The 22,739-nt window shown below is 35.1% G+C and overlaps 1 protein-coding gene across 1 annotated transcript in view; it reads left to right on the forward strand.

Annotated features, from left to right (window-relative positions):
- The window catches only part of LOC149793460 (glycogen synthase kinase-3 beta-like), a 71,986-nt gene that overhangs the window by 36,965 nt on the left and 12,282 nt on the right, over positions 1-22,739 (forward strand). The window contains exons 6-8 of the mRNA XM_089967454.1: positions 1,326-1,432; positions 10,800-10,993; positions 18,062-18,248. Coding sequence (XP_089823580.1) covers positions 1,326-1,432; positions 10,800-10,993; positions 18,062-18,248 — 488 coding nt within the window. The remainder of the gene's footprint in view (positions 1-1,325; positions 1,433-10,799; positions 10,994-18,061; positions 18,249-22,739) is intronic.

Below are 22,739 nucleotides of genomic sequence, written 5' to 3' on the forward strand. Positions count from 1 at the left end.
AGTGTCGCCAGAACAAGTAGTGTACATTTTTTCAAGTGTTAATTTAGTCTATTAATGTAACAGGCAATGAAAATTACAAAAGATGGGTTAGTTAATACTCTAATTACAACAAGCATTAACAAAATGTTACAAAGTGTTACATGAAGATCCGTCGCGATTTTAGGGCTGCCCACTTGTTGAATGCAGTTTCAAAGTCTAATTTGTCACATCTGTACATGCTGATTCTCATTAAATTCTCGAGAGATGAGATGCAGAGTTTATTTCTGATGTCAGTTTTTATGAGGTTCATCTTACTGAATCCACATTCACAGTCTACAGTGCTGACAGGTGACACCAGTAGTCTCTCAGCAGCCCCCCCCCCCCATGGCTAACTTCACAAAGCTTGTAGTGAATTGCTTCCTAAATCCCAAGAATGATCACTGAATGCTGTATAAATTTTCTCGACAAACAAAATAGGATCTCCATTCCCACGAATGAAACTTACATGAGTCAACACCTGGCAATATTGGACCTTATATATAAGCATAAATTCACACCCAATTTAGGTATTCTTTCACTCCTGTATTTTGAGAAATAAATAATTATTATTAATTATGCAAAACTGTTTTTTTTTTTTATATTTTTTGTTGCGGAGTTTAAGTCTCTGCAGCCGTAACACGGGATTGATGGCAAAAGGAAAAGATCAATGAGTAAAATGCTGCACTGGCGACAGATATAATTGTGATTGAGATTTTTTCCATTTGCTTTGTATTTATACGCAGTAGTTGGTACTTCAAAGGTTATCAGTTTTCTATGAAGGTTCAACAAAACTATTGTATTGGTATATGTGAAAAAAAAAAAAAAAATAACAGAAGGATTAGCCATTAATTAATTGTATCTGTTCTATTCGCGTCTTCAGAAGTTGGTCAGTTGTAGGTATAGTTCGGTAGCATGATTGACTGTAACACAGCATACAGTACTCAGCCCAGATGTCAGCATAAGCAGATTATGATGTAACAATGCACTGTAAAGATGGGGTTGTCAATACGAACAAAGGATCGTTTGTGTAACAGATTGATTCCAATGCATTGCTTAGTCAAGTTTGTGGCTTCCTTTCATTCTCCCTTTTAATTTATCCAGTCCAAATCCATGATTGTATGTACAAATTAAATAACCAAAAAGTCTGTCGCCAAAAAAATCGCCAGATGGGATATTTTTGTCGCCAATAAGGTAAAAAAATCGCAATTTGCGACATTGGCGAAGCCCAGGACAATCCCTGGTTATAGTTTAGTTTGTATGCAATACACACTGGATTATTGAACCTTGATTTCTTGGTTTCTTTTCAGTGCCAAAGTCCTAGTAAGGGGTGAGCCAAATGTGTCTTACATTTGTTCCAGATATTACAGAGCTCCGGAGCTGATATTTGGTGCTACAGACTACACATGTCAGATTGGTATGTGCAGATGTATTTTCTAGATACTTTAGAATCTTGAAAACAGTTCAGTGCACCAGAATCAGTTGTGGCAAAGCTTTCTCAGACACTGCCTTGGGTTTGAGAAACAGATGGCAGAATTTTGTCTACCCAGAAATCTAGTTATGTATCTGTCCTCCCAAATGAGCTTTATTTCTACACTTGTGGTCATCAAACTGAATCTTAGGTAACTGGGAACTACTTCACACATAGCTGCCAACCCTCACGAATTTGGTGTGAATTTCATGACTTTTTCAGCGATTCACGAATTCACGCCGCAAGCCAAAAATTCACGAATTCTCCAATCCTCAATTATTTTAAATCTTTAATAAAATAACCGATTTCCCGTTAAGCGCTAGTCGTGATATTCGCAGTTGCCGAAACGGTCCGGTTCTGCTGGTCGCGATATTAGTAGATCTACAGCCGATTAGTACAGTTGGCCCGGTAGCAAGCATTTTAGCCTATTTTAATCTATATGTATAAGAGTAGTTTTACAAATGCTTTTGAGAGAAACTGGGGTCTAACTGGAATTTTGCTCTGCGCATGCGTCACCAACACTGATTTGAGTTATGGTTCAGCATCTCGTGTACTTTAGAAAATGTCTTCACCACCAAGAAAAAAGAAATGTATTACTCAAAAAGTAAAGTTTAATTTGGAATATATCAAAAATTGGTCGTGCATTCTGCCATTAAACATTGATATTCATCATGCTTTTTGCACTCAATGTGCCATCGCAGAGATGATGTGAGGAAGTACGTCGGTTGCAAAAAACACGTGGAAGTTGGGAAAATGAAAAATTCGCAGATTTCAGCTCCGGAATATTTTAAACAATTGTGGAAGAAATGCAAGCTACCAACGCTGAAGCATTATTTGTGAGTTTTCTTGTCGAACACAATCTACCTTTATCAGCTGGAGACCATGCTAAACATTTGTTCTGACAGATGTTGCCGGACTCGAAAATCGATTCCAAATTTTCCTGTGGAAGGACCAAAAGTGCTGCAGCTCCTGTGCATTCCTCACAGCAAAAGTGACAGCGAAAGTGTATTTTCTCTAGTGAGGAAAAATAAGACTTTAGGGTTTCCTTAGCTGCAGAAAATTTGTCAGTAATTTTAGTTGCCAAGATCAGCCAGCTGGCAAGAAGCCTGAACTGTTTAGAAAACAAATTTACAATCAAGCAGTTGAGGAAGTTCAAGTCTGCCACAGTATCATGTTTTGATAAATAAATCTTTCTGCATATATGTAGTGTTTTAGTTTTATATTGCGAACTTGATATAGTGTAGTATTGACGGTCAGAGTGGATGGAGTGGTCAGAGTGGATGGAGTTATTGTCATGGTATTTTTCACGAATTCTTGTCCAAATTCACGACTTTTTATCCCTATTTTCACTAATTGTGAGCCTGGAAGGTTGGCAGCTATGCTTCACAGGATTTATTTCACATTGCTTCAGAATGAAGTCAGAACTAATTAAACTGCATTTTTATATGCCCTTTGTGATGTTGGTGACCATCATTTCATGTATCTCTTAGTTACAGGTTTAGCATTTCCATGTATCTCTTAGTTACATTTTTAGCATTTCCATGTATCTCTTAGTTACAGGTTTAGCATTTGCACAGTTACTCTAGTTGTCCACTATCTTTACTTAACCAAACTTTGCTATGGATGGCTTGCAGTTGGAATAATATAGAACAATATTGATTTCGGGGTCAGTCTCAAAGGTCAGTATCACTGTAACTGAAAGAAGAAAAACGTTTTTTTACAAAATTACTAGAGCTGTCCACCATCTACAATTATCAAATTTTAGGGATGGCTTGCACATGGGTAAGAAAGAAATGTCACTGTAAGTGAAAGAATAAAAATGGTTTCTGCCGAATAATATTAGTTAACATCACATTACTAAACACTTTTGGATGGCTTGCACTTGGGTTAAGGAAGAAGCCAATCAGTTGAAAGTTAAAAGATCAGTGGTCATGGTTATTAAGATGGAAAGAAGAAAAATCATTTCTGCAAGATAATATTAGATGTGCAGTTTTAACCCTACTCTCACATGGTGGTTGGGATCTATAGAACCTGACTGTGTTATAGACCAAACCGTGTTATAACCATCCAAGTCAGTTAACTGATGGTGGGATAATAAGACAAGGTGCAAAAATGCATGCTTTTAATTAAATGAAAACAAACTAGTATGAAATACACTTGCATATTGACAACTTACATTTGTGTACAGTAAAACCTGTCATGAGCGACCTCTGCTATGAGCGACCACCTGTCATTTCCGACCACAATCGTAATGCACGGATCGATTTTACTATATAAACGCTCTGTTATGAACGACCACCTGCTGAACGCGACCAGCGACCGCGATTTCTTGGCAAAATATGCATTTTGACACTGCTATGAACGACCGCATCGCCAAAAAATCAAAACAGATTGACACCACTGACCTTAATTTAATCCTTTGTAAACACTAGAGCTCGGGATAAATGTAGTATGCAAACAAAGTACACTTTAAATAACACTATAGTTGAACAAGCATATATCGGGATAAACACATCTAACCATCATTTAATCCTTTGTAACAAAGACTGCATAAATAGCAAAGATTGCTCTAATAAAGTATTTAAAAATAATTTGTCTTACTACAGTACCAGTTTTGTGAAATTTACAACTCCAGCTTACGGTGTCATTTGTAAACTGCAGTAAACCAGACTAAAGTACATGTCACTAACCGCCATTGTAGTGCCGAAGTCATGTGAATAGCCAGTAAGAGTAACATTAAAGGGAGTAATGATGGATATACGCAGTCAATTTAGAGGTTTGTATTTTTTCTTTATCTGTATGAAAACTCACAAAACGCCGGTAGTCCTTATGTCCAAGTGAGAAATCGTTTGAAAGGGCTTCAGTGTTGGTTTGAGTACGTCGTTTGCTTTCCAGTTAATCCATAATGCCTGGAGGGTGAATGAGCTCATTGTCTTTAATACTAGTAAGTGAGAATCATTTCCGGATTTTTTTAAAATTATTTTTTATTTCTTTTGTTAGTGTTTCACCAAGCCACAATCTGTTTACGTGGATGCAGATGGTTGGAACATTTGTTTATCGAGCTATAACGCTGTTGATTTAAACTTCGTCTCAGAATAAATGTACAGTATTGTTTCCTGATGAGTTAATTATGTCTTTTGGTTTCATTCATTGGTACATAATATATATTTATTCCACAATTCCCCAAAACCTGATCAAAACCGATAGTCTTTATAACGTCAACACTAATAACAACGGCAGAATCTCCGCTGAAAAAAAGAAAAATTTTAACACTGGAAGAAAGGATTAATGTCATTGAAAGAAATGAAAAAGGCGAGACCACTCGCAAAATAGCAGTCAGCTTAAGCGTCGGTAAAACGCAAGTTCAGAATGTAATCAAAGACAAGAAGTCCATTAGAAACGAATGGCAGAAAGGTGCACAAGCACAGAGGAAATATGCCACGGCACGACGGACAGTTTACGGAGATCTGAACGAGCGAGTATGGGAGTGGTTTTGTGTCGCAAGGAGTAAAAACATACCAGTATGTGGGAAGTTGATTCATGAAAGGGCAATAATTGAGATACATGTTCAGACCAAATAGCTGAGTAAAACATGTCAACAAAGAAGTATAATGGATTTCTTTAATAAAAAAAAACAAGTGAATAAGTGTATAAAATAAGATATATACATCATATCTAACTGTTAATTTTTTGTATATATTAATGTGATGTTGAAATATAAATTTTATTCTTGTTTGATAGATGTATATCTTTATTATATAAAGATATTTTGAGAGGAATGCATGCATTATTTAACAAGATTCATGAATAAAGGATATAATACATGTACAGTGAGTATGGGTATTATTTATTTTTCAACAATGCTAACTATTGACCCTGAAAACCAGTCCATTTTCACACACCTCTTATGAGAGACCACCTGTCTTGAGAGACCGCTTTTGGTTGGCAGAAGGGGCGGTCTCTCATAACAGGTTTTACTGTAGTACAATCCTCAATCCGTAAAGTACTGCACATATGAAAAATCAATGAATCTGAGTATAGATCACGTGTTAAAAAACACAAGGTATAAAAAATGTTAATCCAATTGTCACTAAAAAAAAATTAACTGATAGTGGCCTGTTGCACATGGTTAAAGTTGTTTACATGCTACATGTTCTTAAATTGGCCTAGATATCGAGACCGTGATCATCTTGCTTACACTACCCGGGGAGGAGGCTGTTCATAGAGATATGAAAACGTGAACAAATTAAAAAGTTTAACAATCTCTCTGCAAGATACCCCATCTTCAGTTAGCTTGACAGCCAGATACCTATGGTTTTAGAAGATTTGAAGCATAAACGTTTTCGCTCACAATAACCATGTTCCAGTCACTTTGGAAAATGCAACAGTCCATCAGATTCCATTGCTTTAAGTTTGATGCTGGCTTCCATTGATGAAAGGTTTGTTTTTGTTGAAGCTTGTTGTTGGCTTTCATTGATGATGGGTACATGTGTTATTGAAGTCACCACTAAAGGACAGCTTTGGAGGACTAAACAAAATGATGTTTGTTACTGCGATGGTAACATTAAAAAATTGTAGAACATTTAAACTTTTCGTTTTCATTTGCTTAGTATTTATACAAGATGGTGCTTCAGAAGTAATGCTCTTTTGGAAGTTTCAGCAAAACTATTTTTTCTGGGTACAATTAGGAAAAAGAATTGTTATTGTTTTGTTGATTGTAGCAGTTATTAGAATATCCAATTTAATAAAAAAAAATCCATTTTTGATTTTGCGACCACCAGCATTAAGAGGCTATTTTTACACATGAGGAGGCTGATTTGCAGCATATATAAATATTGTTGGTTGTTCACATGTGTAGAGCAGCAACTGTTGGTGATGTTATCACATGAAGCTATCATTATGCATTGTAATTGGATTCAGGATGATGGTGATATCTGGATGATAGGATATTGCCATCGGCCCATACTGTGCACAAATACAGAGTAGCATCTTTACTGAAATGAACTGTAACCTCGGTATTCAATAATTTAAATTGATATACATTTGTTTCATAAAAATAGCTACAATGGCAATTGTTAGCTGGTGCGGGGAAATGGAATTTTCCACAAGCTGTAACCTTGGCCTTGTCACTTGTCTAAGCGTGTCTCTTGAGTATGCTTGGTAACATATGAAATTAGCTTAAACGGTTTGATATTATCGCAAAGGATCCTAAGAGGTAGTGGTGAAAAATCGAGGAAAACAGACCGATCAAAACAAATATAAATTTGGTTTACGACAAGGCTAATTATAAAAGGTAAATAAATCTGATGTTAAGATTCTGTAAAGTGTTTTTATATAAGAAGATATAACGGCAAAAGTGGTAATCCTTAAAATATATGGTTGGAATTTGTTATAAAATTACCTTCTGCAGCATGCACAGACAAATATGGACATGGAGTTGAATCATTGGTGTCAGTATATATTGAATGAAAGTCTGTTTAATCCTTAAACTCCCAATGATATTTATATCTATTCCAATATTTCCTGGGCTGATAAATCAGGCACTCACTTGCATTGATATTGATTTTTGGGTATGGGGCTGATATCACCTATTCATTAAAAGCTGCTTATATCTGCAGCCAATTTTGGCTGCACACATTGGTGTACAATTTATGCACGTACTGGTATTTTTCATATCTGTGGAGCTTCCATTGGCTGAAGAGTTCTTATGGTGACATGTAGATTGTATTTCCCAAGCAAATCCTATGTTTGGTGACTTGTAAATCCACGTGGAATAGCACTACCATCTGTACTGTGGCCATTTTTAATTTTGTGCTAAATATAGCTGTTACCAATTGCTGGTATGTGTCTAAAATGCATATCCAGCCAGTTTCTGGTTGTCCCCCTATTAGGTGTAATTGCTTAATAATGAGAGTATTGAACTTAAAGGCTAAAATTGTGTAAGATTTTTTTGCATGAAAAAAACCCATAATTTGACAACATAACAATAAACATAATGCTGTCATTTTGTTCCAATTGGTGCTGCAGTATAACTAACATAGGATAGAAATTATACCTTGTCAACACATGTTCTTGAAATAATTTTAATTTGTCCTGTTTTAAAATATTCGAAATTTTATCTCGTTGAGGGTGATATATTTCTCACTTTATGCATAAAGAAAGTGTAGTTTGTGAAGTTCTATTAAGATTGTGATTGTGAAGCTAACAGAATGTGTATTCTTTAATCTCCTATAAGTAGAGATAGATTTTCCATGTGAATTGCCAAGCCAAAATCTTTAACCTACCTTATGTGTGGCTTGTTTTACCTCAGATTATGTCATAATTGTATTTTGATTGGTACACTGATACCTTAGCCTGTGTGTATGACATAGGGCCATATGTGTGTTGTGTGCTATTTTTATAATAGTAACTACTTAGTTACCACCATTTATTTAAATATCCAGACACAATATTTTCAATAGTATGTAAAATTTTCAGGTATAGTTACATTTTTCAGAAAAAAAAATCATTTCGCTCATAAGCTTGGGAAAATTTCACCAAATATTAAAAAAATTATAACATATACTATATGCAGGGTCCACATTAAGGAGTGAGTCCAGAGAAAAAGTCATTGTCTGTCATTTTGCCCGAATATGTAGTTAAAGCACATTTGATATCACCTTTTCTTGAGTTGACGTATTCCCAACCCATTCGTTTTGCCATTCAATGCTTTTGTTCAAAGAGCTACATAAAATGTTTCGGCATTGTATTTTCAGCATTTTGATGAAATTGTTTTTAAACATTCACCATAAAGTAATGTGCATGCCTTGTCTCTCTGTTTGTTACTGTCTTGTTTCTTCATAAAGACTTTAATTATGTTACTAACTTTGTCCACAGGATACAGTTAGCAAACTATGTAGATGCTTGCATTTGGGCAAGGAAGAACCCCATCATTTTTATGGTCAGAAGGTCAAAGATTTACAGTTACAAAACTTTGTGAATGGCTAGTACTTGCATACCTGCCAACTCTTAGGATTTTGCCATAAGTCTTATGAAAAGTACCCTTAATATACGGACTTTAGGCATAGTAGCAAAAACTATGGAAAATGATTGTTGCCACAAAATGTGGATAATTGGTTCATCCTTGTTTTATTTGGATCTGGCTTTCATCTTAGAATTAGTGAAATTAGTGAACCAGACTAACTTTACAGCAGCACCCCAGATGCTTTAAACTGCACCTATTTGTTCATGCGAAGCATCTGCATGATCAGACTGTTGATTATAGAATTTTTTAATTGACATCCAGAAAGCAATGCTTGTTTAAGACAACTGAAAACTGATCAATCATACAGAAAAAAATCAACTGCCTTACTGAGACCGACTCATCAGGGTTGGCAGGTCTGTACCTGGAGTTAGGAAGAAGCCTTTTGAATTTGGTATCAGAATGTCCAAGGTTAGGTTCACTGACTGAAAGAAGTAAAATGGTTTCTGCACAAAAGATTCAGTTTTTGACCATGTGTCTTTACTAAATTTTCTGGATAACTTGATAGTTTGTTAAAAATGTATCCTATTGATTTTGGGATCAAAAATCAGATGTAGTTGGGGTGGAGCATAAATAAAAGTTTATGGGCAGAGTAACTTATCTTCATGAGTAAGTTCGCAGACAGATTTCCGGATGGTTTGCATTTATGGTAACAAAGAAACCTTTAGATTCTTTGGTCTGAAAATAAGAGGTCCTGATAGGTCTAATAAGAAATGAATGTTTTCTGCACATTAGGTTTAGTTGAAGGCTGCATATACATGGTTGGTAATCTCCAGAGTCAACTATACCCTGTGGGTACCTACATAGAGGAATATTAAACAAAGGCAGGTATATAAAGTACCTTTTCACTATGCTGTTGTTTGTATTAAAAAATATTAATGATGATTTTTCTCTACAATTGCATTTCATTACTATTACACTATTACATTTAAATCTACTTGAATAGCAATTTAATTTTGTTTTATTTGGGGTGAATTGGGCAATGGCAGTTAAAACATTTTGGTAGTGAATTAAATTTTCCCACCATTTAGTTAATTAGATTACTGTTAATTCAGGGCTGAATAAAGTCAAGAATATATTGCACTTTTGCACAATAGAAGTTCTTTCAAAACAAAAGTTTATTATTGTTCATTTTAATCCTGGTCATGCATGTGTTTCCCATGCAGGGTTCAGTTTTCATTAGCACTAGGTAGAGATAGGTTACATGGGTTTCAGTACATGCTCATCATAAATTGGTCAAAGAAGATTGAGACAGATAACTTCCAGAATAGAAAATAGGTATTCAGATTGTCAAACTCTGTAACTTTAATCACTGGTTGTAGAAATTTTATCATGTACAGATCTGTACTAAAAATTTCACTAGTGCTAATGGTAGTAAGATGATTAATAAAATTTGGTTGGAAAAGCCACACAGTATTCAAGTGTGATTTTCTTTAATAAAATGCAATATCTGTGTTTAGTTGTCTCTTTTCCTAATTGTTCGACATATTTGGAAAGAAATTCTTCAAGAAAAGTAAATGTGAATAACAGCTTGCAGTTAAGATAATAGCCTTTCATTGTTTAGTGCAACCCAACATGGGGGTTGACAAATGTGATGGTAAAACTGTTCAACTTAAGAGTTTCAAGCAACTTGACTGCTGCCAATTATGCAGAAATGGTATTTGCATTGGAAAAAAAATATCTCCATCTGAACCCGATAGATCTTTTATTGGTTATGATGAACTAATTTTGGATCTCTTAGTTTCAACCATTCCTAGCACTAGCACAAGAATAATTTAAACTTATTGTGCAAGGGAAGAATTATGGAAAACAGTATAATAACAATGACTGACACTGATATATTAATAGCAAAAGATATAAATAAGAAGCAAACAGATATAAATTTAAACGTCTTTTCATGAAATCCTTTTTATTTGAAACTTTTATTGATAGCTGGGGGAGTTAGACATCGTTTTTAGCTAATAAAATCTCTTTTTACCTGCCCAGCTGCCAGCTGGGTAAGTGAGTTTGAAAAGATTTGCAAACATCTGCCATGCTCTGATTTTAAGTATTATTAATCACGAGCTATTACAAAGCAACCATATTTCAGGAATTGTTTGGCAAAGTCAGTAGAAAGGGTCGTGTTCAGTACGGAAACTTGCAATGAAGTCAAGTTTTGTGTTGTCTTTACAGGTATTTTTGCTTCTTTACATGAAAGTATTTCGGGTGCCTTACCTTAACATGCATTACTTTTGTATCAGCACTAAACTTTGTTACGTATTATTGTACAGTATAGCGTATTCATCATTTCAGATGTATGGTCTGCTGGCTGTGTCCTGGCAGAACTGTTGCTGGGTCAGCCAATTTTCCCCGGAGACAGTGGAGTAGACCAGCTTGTGGAAATCATCAAGGTGTTGGGAACCCCAACACGTGAACAGATTCGAGAAATGAATCCCAACTACTCAGAATTTAAATTTCCTCTCATAAAGTCACACCCATGGTCAAAGGTATGGAAATGTAATGAAATATGTTGAAATTTAACTTGATACATACTTGTAGTTTTGCCAATTAATGATCCTGGAGTATTATCAGTGTTCAGAAATTCCACACATGCATAAATGCATTTATGAATGATGGTTGACAAGGTGGGTGTCACTTTTCAATGTACTTTTCTGGTTGGACAAATTGCATTTTTGAGCAGTTTCGTTATTATGTACAGTGTAGGGTGAGTACTAATTGATGCCAGGCAAGTATAAGTTCCAAGTCACTTGCTTTCTAGGACAAGTAACCAACAATCATTTGTGAGCCCTGATTATCTTTATTACACTATTGACCTCTCCGGTGGCCCAGTGGTTAGAGCGTATGTCTCGGATGCAGGAGGTCACGGGTTTAAACCCCAACCAAGTCATACCAGAGACTTACAAAAATGGTAATAACATCTGCCTCGCTTGGTGCTTATCATGAAGAGGTTAGTGTTAAGACTGGTTGGCCTGGTGTCAGGATAATGTGATTGGTTAGGACATCATGCTACATGTCTGCCACATGATAAACCAGTGCTAGACATCGCTGTAAACTGCCACACTCTAGACATCATAGCAGTATAACTGAAAAATTAATAAACGTATGTTAAAAATTAAAATCACACATACATGCACACACTCAGAACTTGCCTCACTTTGTTCACTTGGGCTTTGGTGGAGTGAATAAATGGAAAATATTATCAGAGATTGTATCTTTTTCTGATTACCCAATTATAATATGTATTTGGAACATCCACTGCTTTGTACATCCAGCCCAACAAAGCTCAAAATCATACTTTAACCACGTCTATTGGCTTCATTTTGCATCAAGTAAAAGTGCGTAAACATTGTCTGCTTACGGAGACGGAAGTAAGACTTGAGTGATATCCCTTTGAATAAATGGTTTGGTGCCAAATTCCATAATTTGCCAATTACTACTTTCACTCAAGGTCTGGTCAGTGTGCTGTCTTAGAGATCTTGCAAATACCTTTTGTGTTCTGCCTTTTCACCAGCTTTAGCACTTCTTGGCAGTTTCCTTGTCAGAAGGATGAATACTCCGTCAGTTTTCTAACTGAACTTTACTCTTATCATCATTGTAGATGAATATTTTGCACTTCATTGTTGATTTTATCACACAGTTATCTAACTGGTGCCATCTTAGTTATCTACACCATTGTTAATATTTTTAAGCAGCTTTTTATTGCATTACATCTCAGTTAATCATTGATGCAGAGTAATTATGTAATTTTTTTAATGTTTTAGCATCCTCCTGACTGTAAGCCTAGTGCTGCTTTGGACTGATTTTGCTTGTAGATACCATTTTCTTTCTGTCTTTCATGTGAGGTAGCAGTGGGCAGGATTAAATGTTTTACATATAAAAGATGTAAGCTTGCCCCCAAATATGACTCACCTCCATGACTGGTATGTACTGTTATTCAGACTATACTTGTGAAACCTGTACTTAAAGGTCAGAGAACAGATCAGCAACCATTTTGCTTGTCTGGACTAGCAAGAAAGCCAGAAAGTACTCTTCAAAGGATATGATGCCTTGCCACCAACACTGCCTCAGTTGTGAGGTTGAAAAGTCACCTGTCTCAGAAAAAGGTCTGGCATTCTTTGTCACAGTAGGTCCCTACCCATGATCTCATTTCCTAACATGCCACCATTATCTCCTCGCCATGCCAACACAGTACAAACTGTAAAATATCAAGGTACAGCAGCCCAAATGGATGTATCCTGCACAACAGATTACTGCATGCTGATCCCAGTATCAATTATGGTGTCTGGCTTTCAATAACTGGTACCAGATGTCTGCACATGACATCATCTGGCCCCATATCTTGTCATTTCCAGTTCCTGTACCTTTTAGAGCTATGCCAAACATCATGAAGACTAGGCATCGTGACTTGTCTTGCCAGGCCTGGATTCGGGATGCATAGTATCTAGCACTGACTCTACCTACTTCCAGCCCTGGTCGTAAAATGCACAGTGCAACTGATATCACAGTTGGTGAACAAAATCTGACACAATATCTTGTACTACATCTTTGAAAGTAACATGGACTGGCACCAGGAGACAAGATTATCACTAATATTGTCTATATCATAATCCAGTAATGACTGGAGCAATTTTCTGTTTTCAGACACCTGGTATTCATCCTGAACTTCTGACACCACTCAAGATTGATACCAAGAGGTCGGTGTTTCCCAACAAGGACAGACTCCTGACCTTATTCACCATCCTCATCAACATTCTTTGGCAATGCAGTCATCCCTACTTATGTAGAAAGTTCCTCTTTTTTTCCCCTGGAGTAGTAGATATATGATCACACAAGACTAGATGAATTTCTTATTTATATTGGCTCATGAGGCTAGGGCAGTCACCCCCCGACATAGCAAATCCTCTGTGATCAAAAATTGCTTGAGCTGTGGGATGGAGGTTTTAAAAAAACATTCTTCAGCTCTCATTTCAGTGATCTTTTCATCACAGAGAGCTCAATTCAACCTGTTGAGACATATATTGGGACCCAAATGGGCTACTATACCAGGGTGAACCTCAGTGAAGCTTGGGTTAGGCTACTTGTGTAGAATTTTATGGGGTGATGATTATTTTTCTTTCTAATGACTACATCAGTTCACTGACTTGTGCTATTCTTAGCCTATATCCCCAATGAGACTTTAAGCTGTTTTGCATACAGCCAGAGACCAGAGCAAAGTCCACTGTAAAGGGGTGTAATTTCCTTCACCTCTAGGGGCTCCGAGTGGCCGAGTGGTCTAAAGTGCTCTCCTTACGGATCAATGCCATCTCACCTGTCTGCGTGGGTTCGAGTCTCAGATTCGGCTAATGTGGGTATGTGAGAAAGCTTACCAGTAGCTTCTTGTGGGTCGGTGGTTCTTCCCAGGGTTTTCCCGGGTTCTTCCTCCATCATTATTACTGGCCGCCATGTATAGCCTATCATTTGCTTAAAAATGGCGTTAAACCACACAACACCAAGACCATTTTATGAGGTTCATTTTAGTGTAAAATGTACACTTGGGACCAAAATATTGTTCTCTTTTTCTGAGTAGATGGTTTTCAGTTTACCAAGTTAAAGTTTGTTGAAATGAAGGAAAATTTCAGTACCTGCAAATATGTTTATTTCTGTGGGGGTTATGGTTCACTGAGTTTTCGTGATAGGTTTCTTTGTATTGAGAATGTGAGTACTGTATAAGGTTCCATGCCAGACTAATTTTTTGATGAAATGACCTCTATACAGGATAGAGCACAGTTGGCAAAATTTGGAAGAAGTGGGTGTAGAAACTATTTTTAAATTTCAAGTTAATCACTTTAAATTTGTTATATATTTTCATGTCACTTAATTAAAATGCTGATTAAATACAGTGAAAACCCTTTTTAAAATATCAAAACCTCTCCATATTTTTTTTTACTGCTGTTGTATAGCATAGTTATTGTATGAAAAGGCAACCTCAAAATAGGTTACAGTATAAGAAAGACAACTGCTTCTGTAATTAAGTCCATTTATCATATGTTTCCAAAAGTCTGCATTGTACTTTGACCCCACTACAACGCAATAATTGGGGTCCAAAAATTGGATTTTGTTAATAGCGGGGTTGCATTACTGCAGGGTTTTACAGTATTTTACTTCTTCAGAGAACAACACATTGGCACTTATACGTTTATTCATGTCCAGTGTATATCATGAATAGGAGGGTATCAACACCATTTACTATCGTGCCATCGTGGCATGCAATTCATCCATAATGCATGTAATTCCATTGAAAAATTGCACACATATTTAAAATATTCAGTAATTTTGTCACAGATCATTGTCGGAATTCAACGTCTAATGTATAGCATGATCAGAGTATTAACATATATTTACTTAACGTCTGATATCGTACGGTTGTGGCATGCAGTTAATCCATAATACTTGTAATTCCATTGCAAAAATTGCATACGTATTTAAACTATTCAGTAACTTTTTTACAGATCATTATGTGTATGAATTCAGTGGGAAAAATTAACAGCAAAATTAGGTTGATAAAGATGAAGTACAATTACAGTTCATTATGTTTCAGGGTCTATGAACGGTTTCTGTACAAATTTCATACTACTAAAATTTTAGTATATGCATTTCTGTGCACCTTTATCCATTGTAAATTCCCGATAATTAACACATGTATGCCTATTCATTTGAATGACTACAGCAAGAATAATTAACCCTTTACCTCACAGAGCATAGTGACAAAGTGCGGCGTGCTATAAATAGAACACTTGTTCCCTAGTCGACAGCATACGCATAGGTCTGCCTGTGAACTGTTAAGCAATGTAGTGTATGTTAAGTTTAACAGCAGTTTTAACCATTTTACATTTTTGGTACACATCTATTATATGTGGAAAAATTTAAGAGTAAGTCCGATTGTTATAGCTGTGTAATTATTTTTCACGGAAGAATTTTTTATGTGCTTTAAAATCGAGAGAGAACTAGTTCACCTTCATGTCAGTGAGGCCGCGTGACCAACCGTAGCTGCCATTTCCCATACTCAAAATTTACATGTTTTTCATCTGCGTCTACATCACTAAGTCATCTGAATTTGATAATCAATAAAAACTAATTGCTGCCTACATAAATATCAGAGCCTTTACCTAAGTTATTGAATCTTTCATAGTTGTGATTCTAATCGTGAAAACTACATAAGTACTGAATGAAATCCTGCCTGTGAACTGTTAAGCAATGTAGTGTATGTTACGTTTAACAGCAATTTTAACCATTTTACATTTTTGGTATGCATCTATTATATGTGGAAAAATTTAAGAGTAAAGTCCGATTGTTATAGTTGTGTAATTATTTTTCATGGAAGAATTTTTATGTGCTTTAAAATCGAGAGAACTAGTTCACTGTCATGTCAGTGAGGCCGCGTGAGCAACCATAGCTGCCGTTTCCCATACTCAAAATTTACATGTTTTTCATCTGTGTCTACATCAATAAGTCATCTGAATTTGATAATCAATAAAAACTAATTGCTGCCTACATAAATATCAGAGGCTTTACCTAAGTTATTGAATCTTTCATAGTTGTGATTCTAATCGTGAAAACCTCGTAAGTACTGAATGAAATCCTGCCTGTGAACTGTTAAGCAATGTAGTGTATGTTACGTTTAACAGCAATTTTAACCATTTTACATTTTTGGTACGCATCTATTATATGTGGAAAAATTTAAGAGTAAAGTCCGATTGTTATAGCTGTGTAATTATTTTTCACGGAAGAATTTTTTATGTGCTTCAAAATCGAGAGAGAACTCGTTCACCATCATGTCAGTGAAGCCGCGTGATCAACCATAGCTGCCATTTCCGATACTCGAAATTTACAAGGTTTTCATCTGCGTCTACATCACTAAGTCGTCTGAATTTGATAATTTATAAAAACTAATTGCTGCCTACATCAATATCAGAGCATTTACCTAACTTACTGAATCTTTCATAGTTGTTATTCTAATCTTGAAAACTTCGTACGTACTGAATGAAATTCGCGACCGCCATTTTGGAGAGTGGAGATTACAACCCAGTTACTTAAAATAGCAGATATCGACCAGTGCATACATAGTGACCACGTGATCTGACATAATTGTCATTCGCAGAAATGAATGTAGTATCTAATAGGGGGGTTTTCCCCGAAGGTGGCGCTACGAAAACCAGCTCAAAATGGCTGATGTTTACAGCAGGTGTCTACAGCAGGTGTCTAAAGGCGCTTCCATGCGAATGGAATAAAGGCATCCAAAGACACTTGCATGAAGTAAAGGGTTAACAAACAACACATGCTTTCATTGTGCATATAACTTTTACTTCAGATTTTGCGAATATCGAAAGAGACGTGAAAAATACTTTTATAAAGATTTTTAAGCTGAATTCGTACAATATTGTACCCTTTCAGTTTCCAGCTAATAAAGTGGACATTATTTACTGGTCAACTGATTGCATCTAATAACCCTGCCAAGCCTAGCAAACATATTGCCAGCTTTTGTTTTTTATGTTTATTAAATTATGAGAATCTTTTACCAGCCACAGTATTGTCTGCGGGTTGGTTGTGTATGCAGTTAAAGAAGAAACACGTTGACTATTGTTTGAGCAACGATTGTAGACAGAATTAATTGAAGACAATCACAAAAACAACTTACTGGCTTTAGTCATGGATCAGTAATAAGTAACATTTTTGATAATGTATATTTTGGCATAACATTTAAAGAACCTGGTTCAGAAGCCACACCACAATTGTATTATATTCGAATTCATATGATTTGTTCCCCCCAAATGATAATAAACATTTTACACACTATTTCTCGTACTTTAAAAAAATATATATTTTTCCGGGTACTAGAAAAATACACTTACATGTATTTAAAATTTTAGGAACTACACCGCAATTGTATTATATTCAAATTCATACATGTTCTCTAACCCAAAATGATAATAAAAATTTTTATACACTATTTCACGTACTTTTACAAACAAAATTCTGCGTACGACAAAAATGCACATAATTGTATTTAAAATTTCAGGAACCACGCCACGATTGTATTATATTTGAATTCAAGCACTATCTCTTCCCCAAAATGATAATACATTTTTTTATGCATTATTTCACACACTTTATAAATTAAAAAAATTCCAGGTACAAGAAAAATGCACGTACATGTATTTAAAATGTCAGTAACCATACCACGATCGTATTCTATTTGAATTCATAAATGATCTCTTCCCCAAAATGAGAATACATTTTTTATACACTATTTCACGTACTTTGAAGAAGAAAAAGATTCTTTTCATATGCGAATAAATATATGAAATTTCGGGAGCCATGCCACAACTGTGTTATATCCAAATTCATGTTATCACAGTTGCACATTACAGCAGGGTCACACTGTATTTATTAAAACTTTAGGCAGGGGAATTTTTTTAAAATCAAGCCGAAGCAAAGGGAAATCTTTTTGATATGTTTAGGTGAAAGGCCTTGAAAGAGTCTAAATGCTTATACTTTTTATATCTTTCATCATCCAGGTCTTCCGACCAAGGACACCGAATGAAGCTATTCAGGTAGTCAGTAAACTACTGGAATATATTCCCCAAAATAGGATCACTCCACTGGAAGCTTGTGCTCACAGTTTCTTTGATGAATTGAGGGACCCAAGTACACGGCTACCTAATGGGAGAGAATTACCTCCCTTATTTAATTACACTCAACAAGGTAAGGGAGTCTGATCTCGGCTAGATGTTATCGATCTGCTTTTTCAAACCCATATTAATGAACAAGCAAGATGGGTTTTTTTCTGGTAATAACAGCATCACTGTATTTTTAAAAAAATTATATTATGTTGTTAAAATGTCGTCCATCCATCCGTCTCTTCCCTGTTTCGTTTAAAGACCGGAACATTGAAACTTTTAAAACCTATCATTTCAAAACGGTTACTGTGACAGAAGAAGAGAAATGGTTTCAGTACATTAACGTTAGTTTTACAATACAGATCTTGGCCAGACTATATGAATGGCTTGCATTTTGAGTAAAGAAGAAGCATATTGATTTGAGTGTAAAAACGCAGGGTCACTTTGACTGATGGAATAAAAAAGGTTTCAGAACAGTAACAGTAGTTAAGCATAACAGATGTGGACCAAACTGTGTGGATGGTTTAGACTAGAGATAAGGACAAAGCCTCTGAATAATTTGGGGTTACGGTCACTGTGGCTAAAAAATTAAAAAGAAATTACTGTTTTTGACCAATGTACCTTAACCAAAGTTTGGGGGTGGGTTACACTTGGGTAAGAAAGTTTGCATATTGATTTTGTTTGAATAGGTCCAAGGTGAGAGTTAATGCAACTGAAAGAATACAAATGATTTTTGCATAGTAACTTAATTTTAAATCGGAGACCTGTTCCTATCAGCATATAATATTACCAGACTCAAAATCTTGCTTGAAAATATTTTGACCATAAAAGTATGCATTGGTACATTCCAGTCTGAGCTACGTTAAATATCCCAATCACACACAAACATACATACATACACACACACATTCCAGTCTGAAGTAACATTTATTACTTGAAATAATTTAAATTTTATATAATGGAGGAGTCTGAACAAAGCTTTGGGGATGACTTTTACTTGAGGTAAAGAAGCAGTCAATCAGTTTTGGGGTCTGAAGGTCAAGAAAGCAGATGGTTTTGCATAATGACTTTAGTTCAAGAAGATCTACCATAATCATTGTTCATGGAGGGCTTGAATGTAAGGTATGAAAGAGGTCTGATTTTTGGTATCAAAGGCCATGGCCATTGTGATTCAGAGGAAAGTTGGTTACACAACAATGTTTGTTCTAGAATAAATTCTTTAACCAAATTTTGGGTGGCCTGCACATTTGGGGTGGTCTAAATGTCACATTTCATGGTCATGGTGAGTTTAATAAAGTGATTTTTGGATGGTAAGTTTAGTTAAAAAATATATAACACTTTTATTGAGATGAATGATGATCTCCTAAGGCCCCAATAGAAGACTGTTAAACACAGAATAGGTGTCGGCCGGGCGGGTGGTGGGGTGCAATACCCTAGCAGTAGGTGTGGAAAAGAACAAATGTCAAGGGTCACATAATTCCATTGGCATTTAGTTGCTAAGGTCATAGTGGCATAGCTGCAGGCAGGACAATACTGCTATATATTTTCCACGTTTTTTTAGTCACAGAATAGGTGTCGGCCGGGCGGGTGGTGGGGTGCAATACCCTAGCAGTAGGTGTGGAAAAGAACAAATGTCAAGGGTCACATAATTCCATTGGCATTTAGTTGCTAAGGTCATAGTGGCATAGTTGCAGGCAGGACAATACTGCTATATATTTTCCACGTTTTTTTAGTCACTGATACTAATTTTCTATAGTTTCAAAGAGATGTATAAAAACATGATATCAAGATGTGGCTCCAGGACATGGGTGCAGAATATTTATTAGACCCAGATTTAGACATCATTGATGGGGATCTGACAAGTAATGGTTCTATGTTCTGTATTCTACACCACAAGGAAGATGCAGAACAGAGATGCCAACAAGCCTCAATTTTGGAGAATTATTACATTTCTTTTTCTTAATTGTGCATTCTGAGTTATATTCACAAACTTTCAAAAAATTACGTTTTATGGGATAACATTTTAAGCAGGCATTTTCTGTGTAGATAAAGGTAGAAAGAAAACTATAATAAGCACCAGTATGGTAGACAGACACAGTAATATTTTTTCTTGATTCGCAAGGAATTAGTTGATCAGAAATGTAATTGGTGAATTAGGTTGCAGTGATGAAGAGAAAAGAAATGTGAGATCATTTTTGTTAAGAAAATGAATGTTTATTGTGACTTTTTTGCCAAAAATATTGAAGGAACTCATTTTTCTGGAGTTTGTGGAATGGATATGCCATTTACTCATTCTGGAATTGAAGGACTGGATATGCCATTTATTCTCTATGGAACTTAATTGTTCCTGTGTGCAGGCATACATATATTTTTAATGTGATTGTTTAGAAGTTTGTAATTTGAAACAAATCTGTTAATCATTTATGACAGGTTGTCTTGATTAAAAATATTTATGTTAGGATTCCTGATAATTATAGTCTTGATTCCAAAATATTTATGTTAGGATTCCTGATAATTATAGGTTATCTCGATTCCAAAATATTTATTTTAGGATTCCTGATAATTATAGGTTGTCTCGATTCCAAAATATTTATGTTAGGATTCCTGATAATTATAGGTTGTCTCGATTCCAAAATGTTTATGTTAGGATTCCTGATAATTATAGGTTGTCTCGATTCCAAAATGTTTATGTTAGGATTCCTGATAATTATAGGTTGTCTCGATTCCAAAATATTTATGTTAGGATTCCTGATAATTATAGGTTGTCTCGATTCCAAAATATTTATGTTAGGATACCTGATAATTATAGGTTGTCTCGATTCCAAAATATTTATGTTAGGATACCTGATAATTATTGGTTGTCTCGATTCCAAAATATTTATGTTAGGATTCCTGATAATTATTGGTTGTCTCGATTTCAAAATATTTATGTTAGGATTCCTGATAATTATAGGTTCTCTCGATTCCAAAATATTTATGTTAGGGTTCCTGATAATTATAGGTTGTCTCGATTCCAAAATATTTATGTTAGGATACCTGATAATTATAGGTTGTCTCGATTCCAAAATATTTATGTTAGGATACCTGATAATTATTGGTTGTCTCGATTTCAAAATATTTATGTTAGGATTCCTGATAATTATTGGTTCTCTCGATTCCAAAATATTTATGTTAGGGTTCCTGATAATTATAGGTTGTCTCGATTCCAAAATGTTTATGTTAGGATTCCTGATAATTATAGGTTGTCTCATTCCAAAATATTTATGTTAGGATTCCTGATAATTATAGGTTGTCTCGATTCCAAAATATTTATGTTAGGATTCCTGATAATTATAGGTTGTCTCGATTCCAAAATGTTTATGTTAGGATTCCTGATAATTATAGGTTGTCTCAATTCCAAAATATTTATGTTAGGATTCCTGATAATTATAGGTTGTCTCGATTCCAAAATATTTATGTTAGGATACCTGATAATTATAGGTTGTCTCGATTCCAAAATATTTGTGTTAGGATACCTGATAATTATTGGTTGTCTCGATTCCAAAATATTTGTTAGGATTCCTGGTAATTATACTTAACATCTTGGCTTGTCAGTATTATATTGTAACCAGCTTACCACAAGCTGATCAGTCTTTTAACTACATTTTGAGAAAAAGAACATGAAATATGTCATAGTGATATATAATTATGAATTCAACTTAAATCAGTGCTTAATCCTTATATTTGCCATGATAATTGTTATTGATTGTGAGATACAAGTATAACAATTCTCAGTGCCTTTACCTAGCCATTATTTAAGTTTGTGTCCAGCTTAAGGGAACTATTGACGCGATTACAATTGATTTTCAGTATTAATTATTTCCTGATCTAAATTTCATTTCAGATCAATAAATTTTCCAAGGCATTGGAAGATGAAACAAATGACCATATTCAACTAACATTTTTATCATCTCATCTTTAAGAAATGTTTGATCTTACACTTTTTATTAAACAAACTTAACAAATTTCTCCCTGCAGGTTTAGGATCAAAATCTTTAAAGATTTTGACCTGATGTTCCTTGGGTTGCCCTATTTTTCTGAATGCAATATACAATAAAATGTTAGTGTTCCAAACATTGCATAAAGATTTATCATATAGGATTAAAACTGCTACACATTTCATATCTAAGGGAGGTGTCATACCACCTGTGTGTGTAATTAGTCGTTTAATAAAAATGATTACTACGAATTCACAATCGATTAACAAGTGTATTAATGTCCTTATCTGCTAAAATCTTAACCAGTACAACTTCACCTAATCCCATTACAATCCCTTGAACTTTGTTTGAAAGTAGGCACTTATAAATGGATGAAATAACAGAATTTCACGGACAATACAACTTGAGGACTGAGTAGTTGTAATTTTCATATATCAAGAAATGAAAAGTACTCATACTTTCATCCAGATTTCGGCAACCCAGAGAACTCTTATTAGGTCTACATGATATTCTCCTTTAGAATTTAAATATAAAGATTATTCTTGTCTGCCAGTACCATGTACAACCATATTCATATGAATTGATCAGTTGCCAACTCG

Source organism: Sinohyriopsis cumingii, chromosome 8, assembly GCF_028554795.1.
Source record: "Sinohyriopsis cumingii isolate HCF-2022 chromosome 8, ASM2855479v2, whole genome shotgun sequence".
Taxonomy (NCBI): domain Eukaryota; kingdom Metazoa; phylum Mollusca; class Bivalvia; order Unionida; family Unionidae; genus Sinohyriopsis; species Sinohyriopsis cumingii.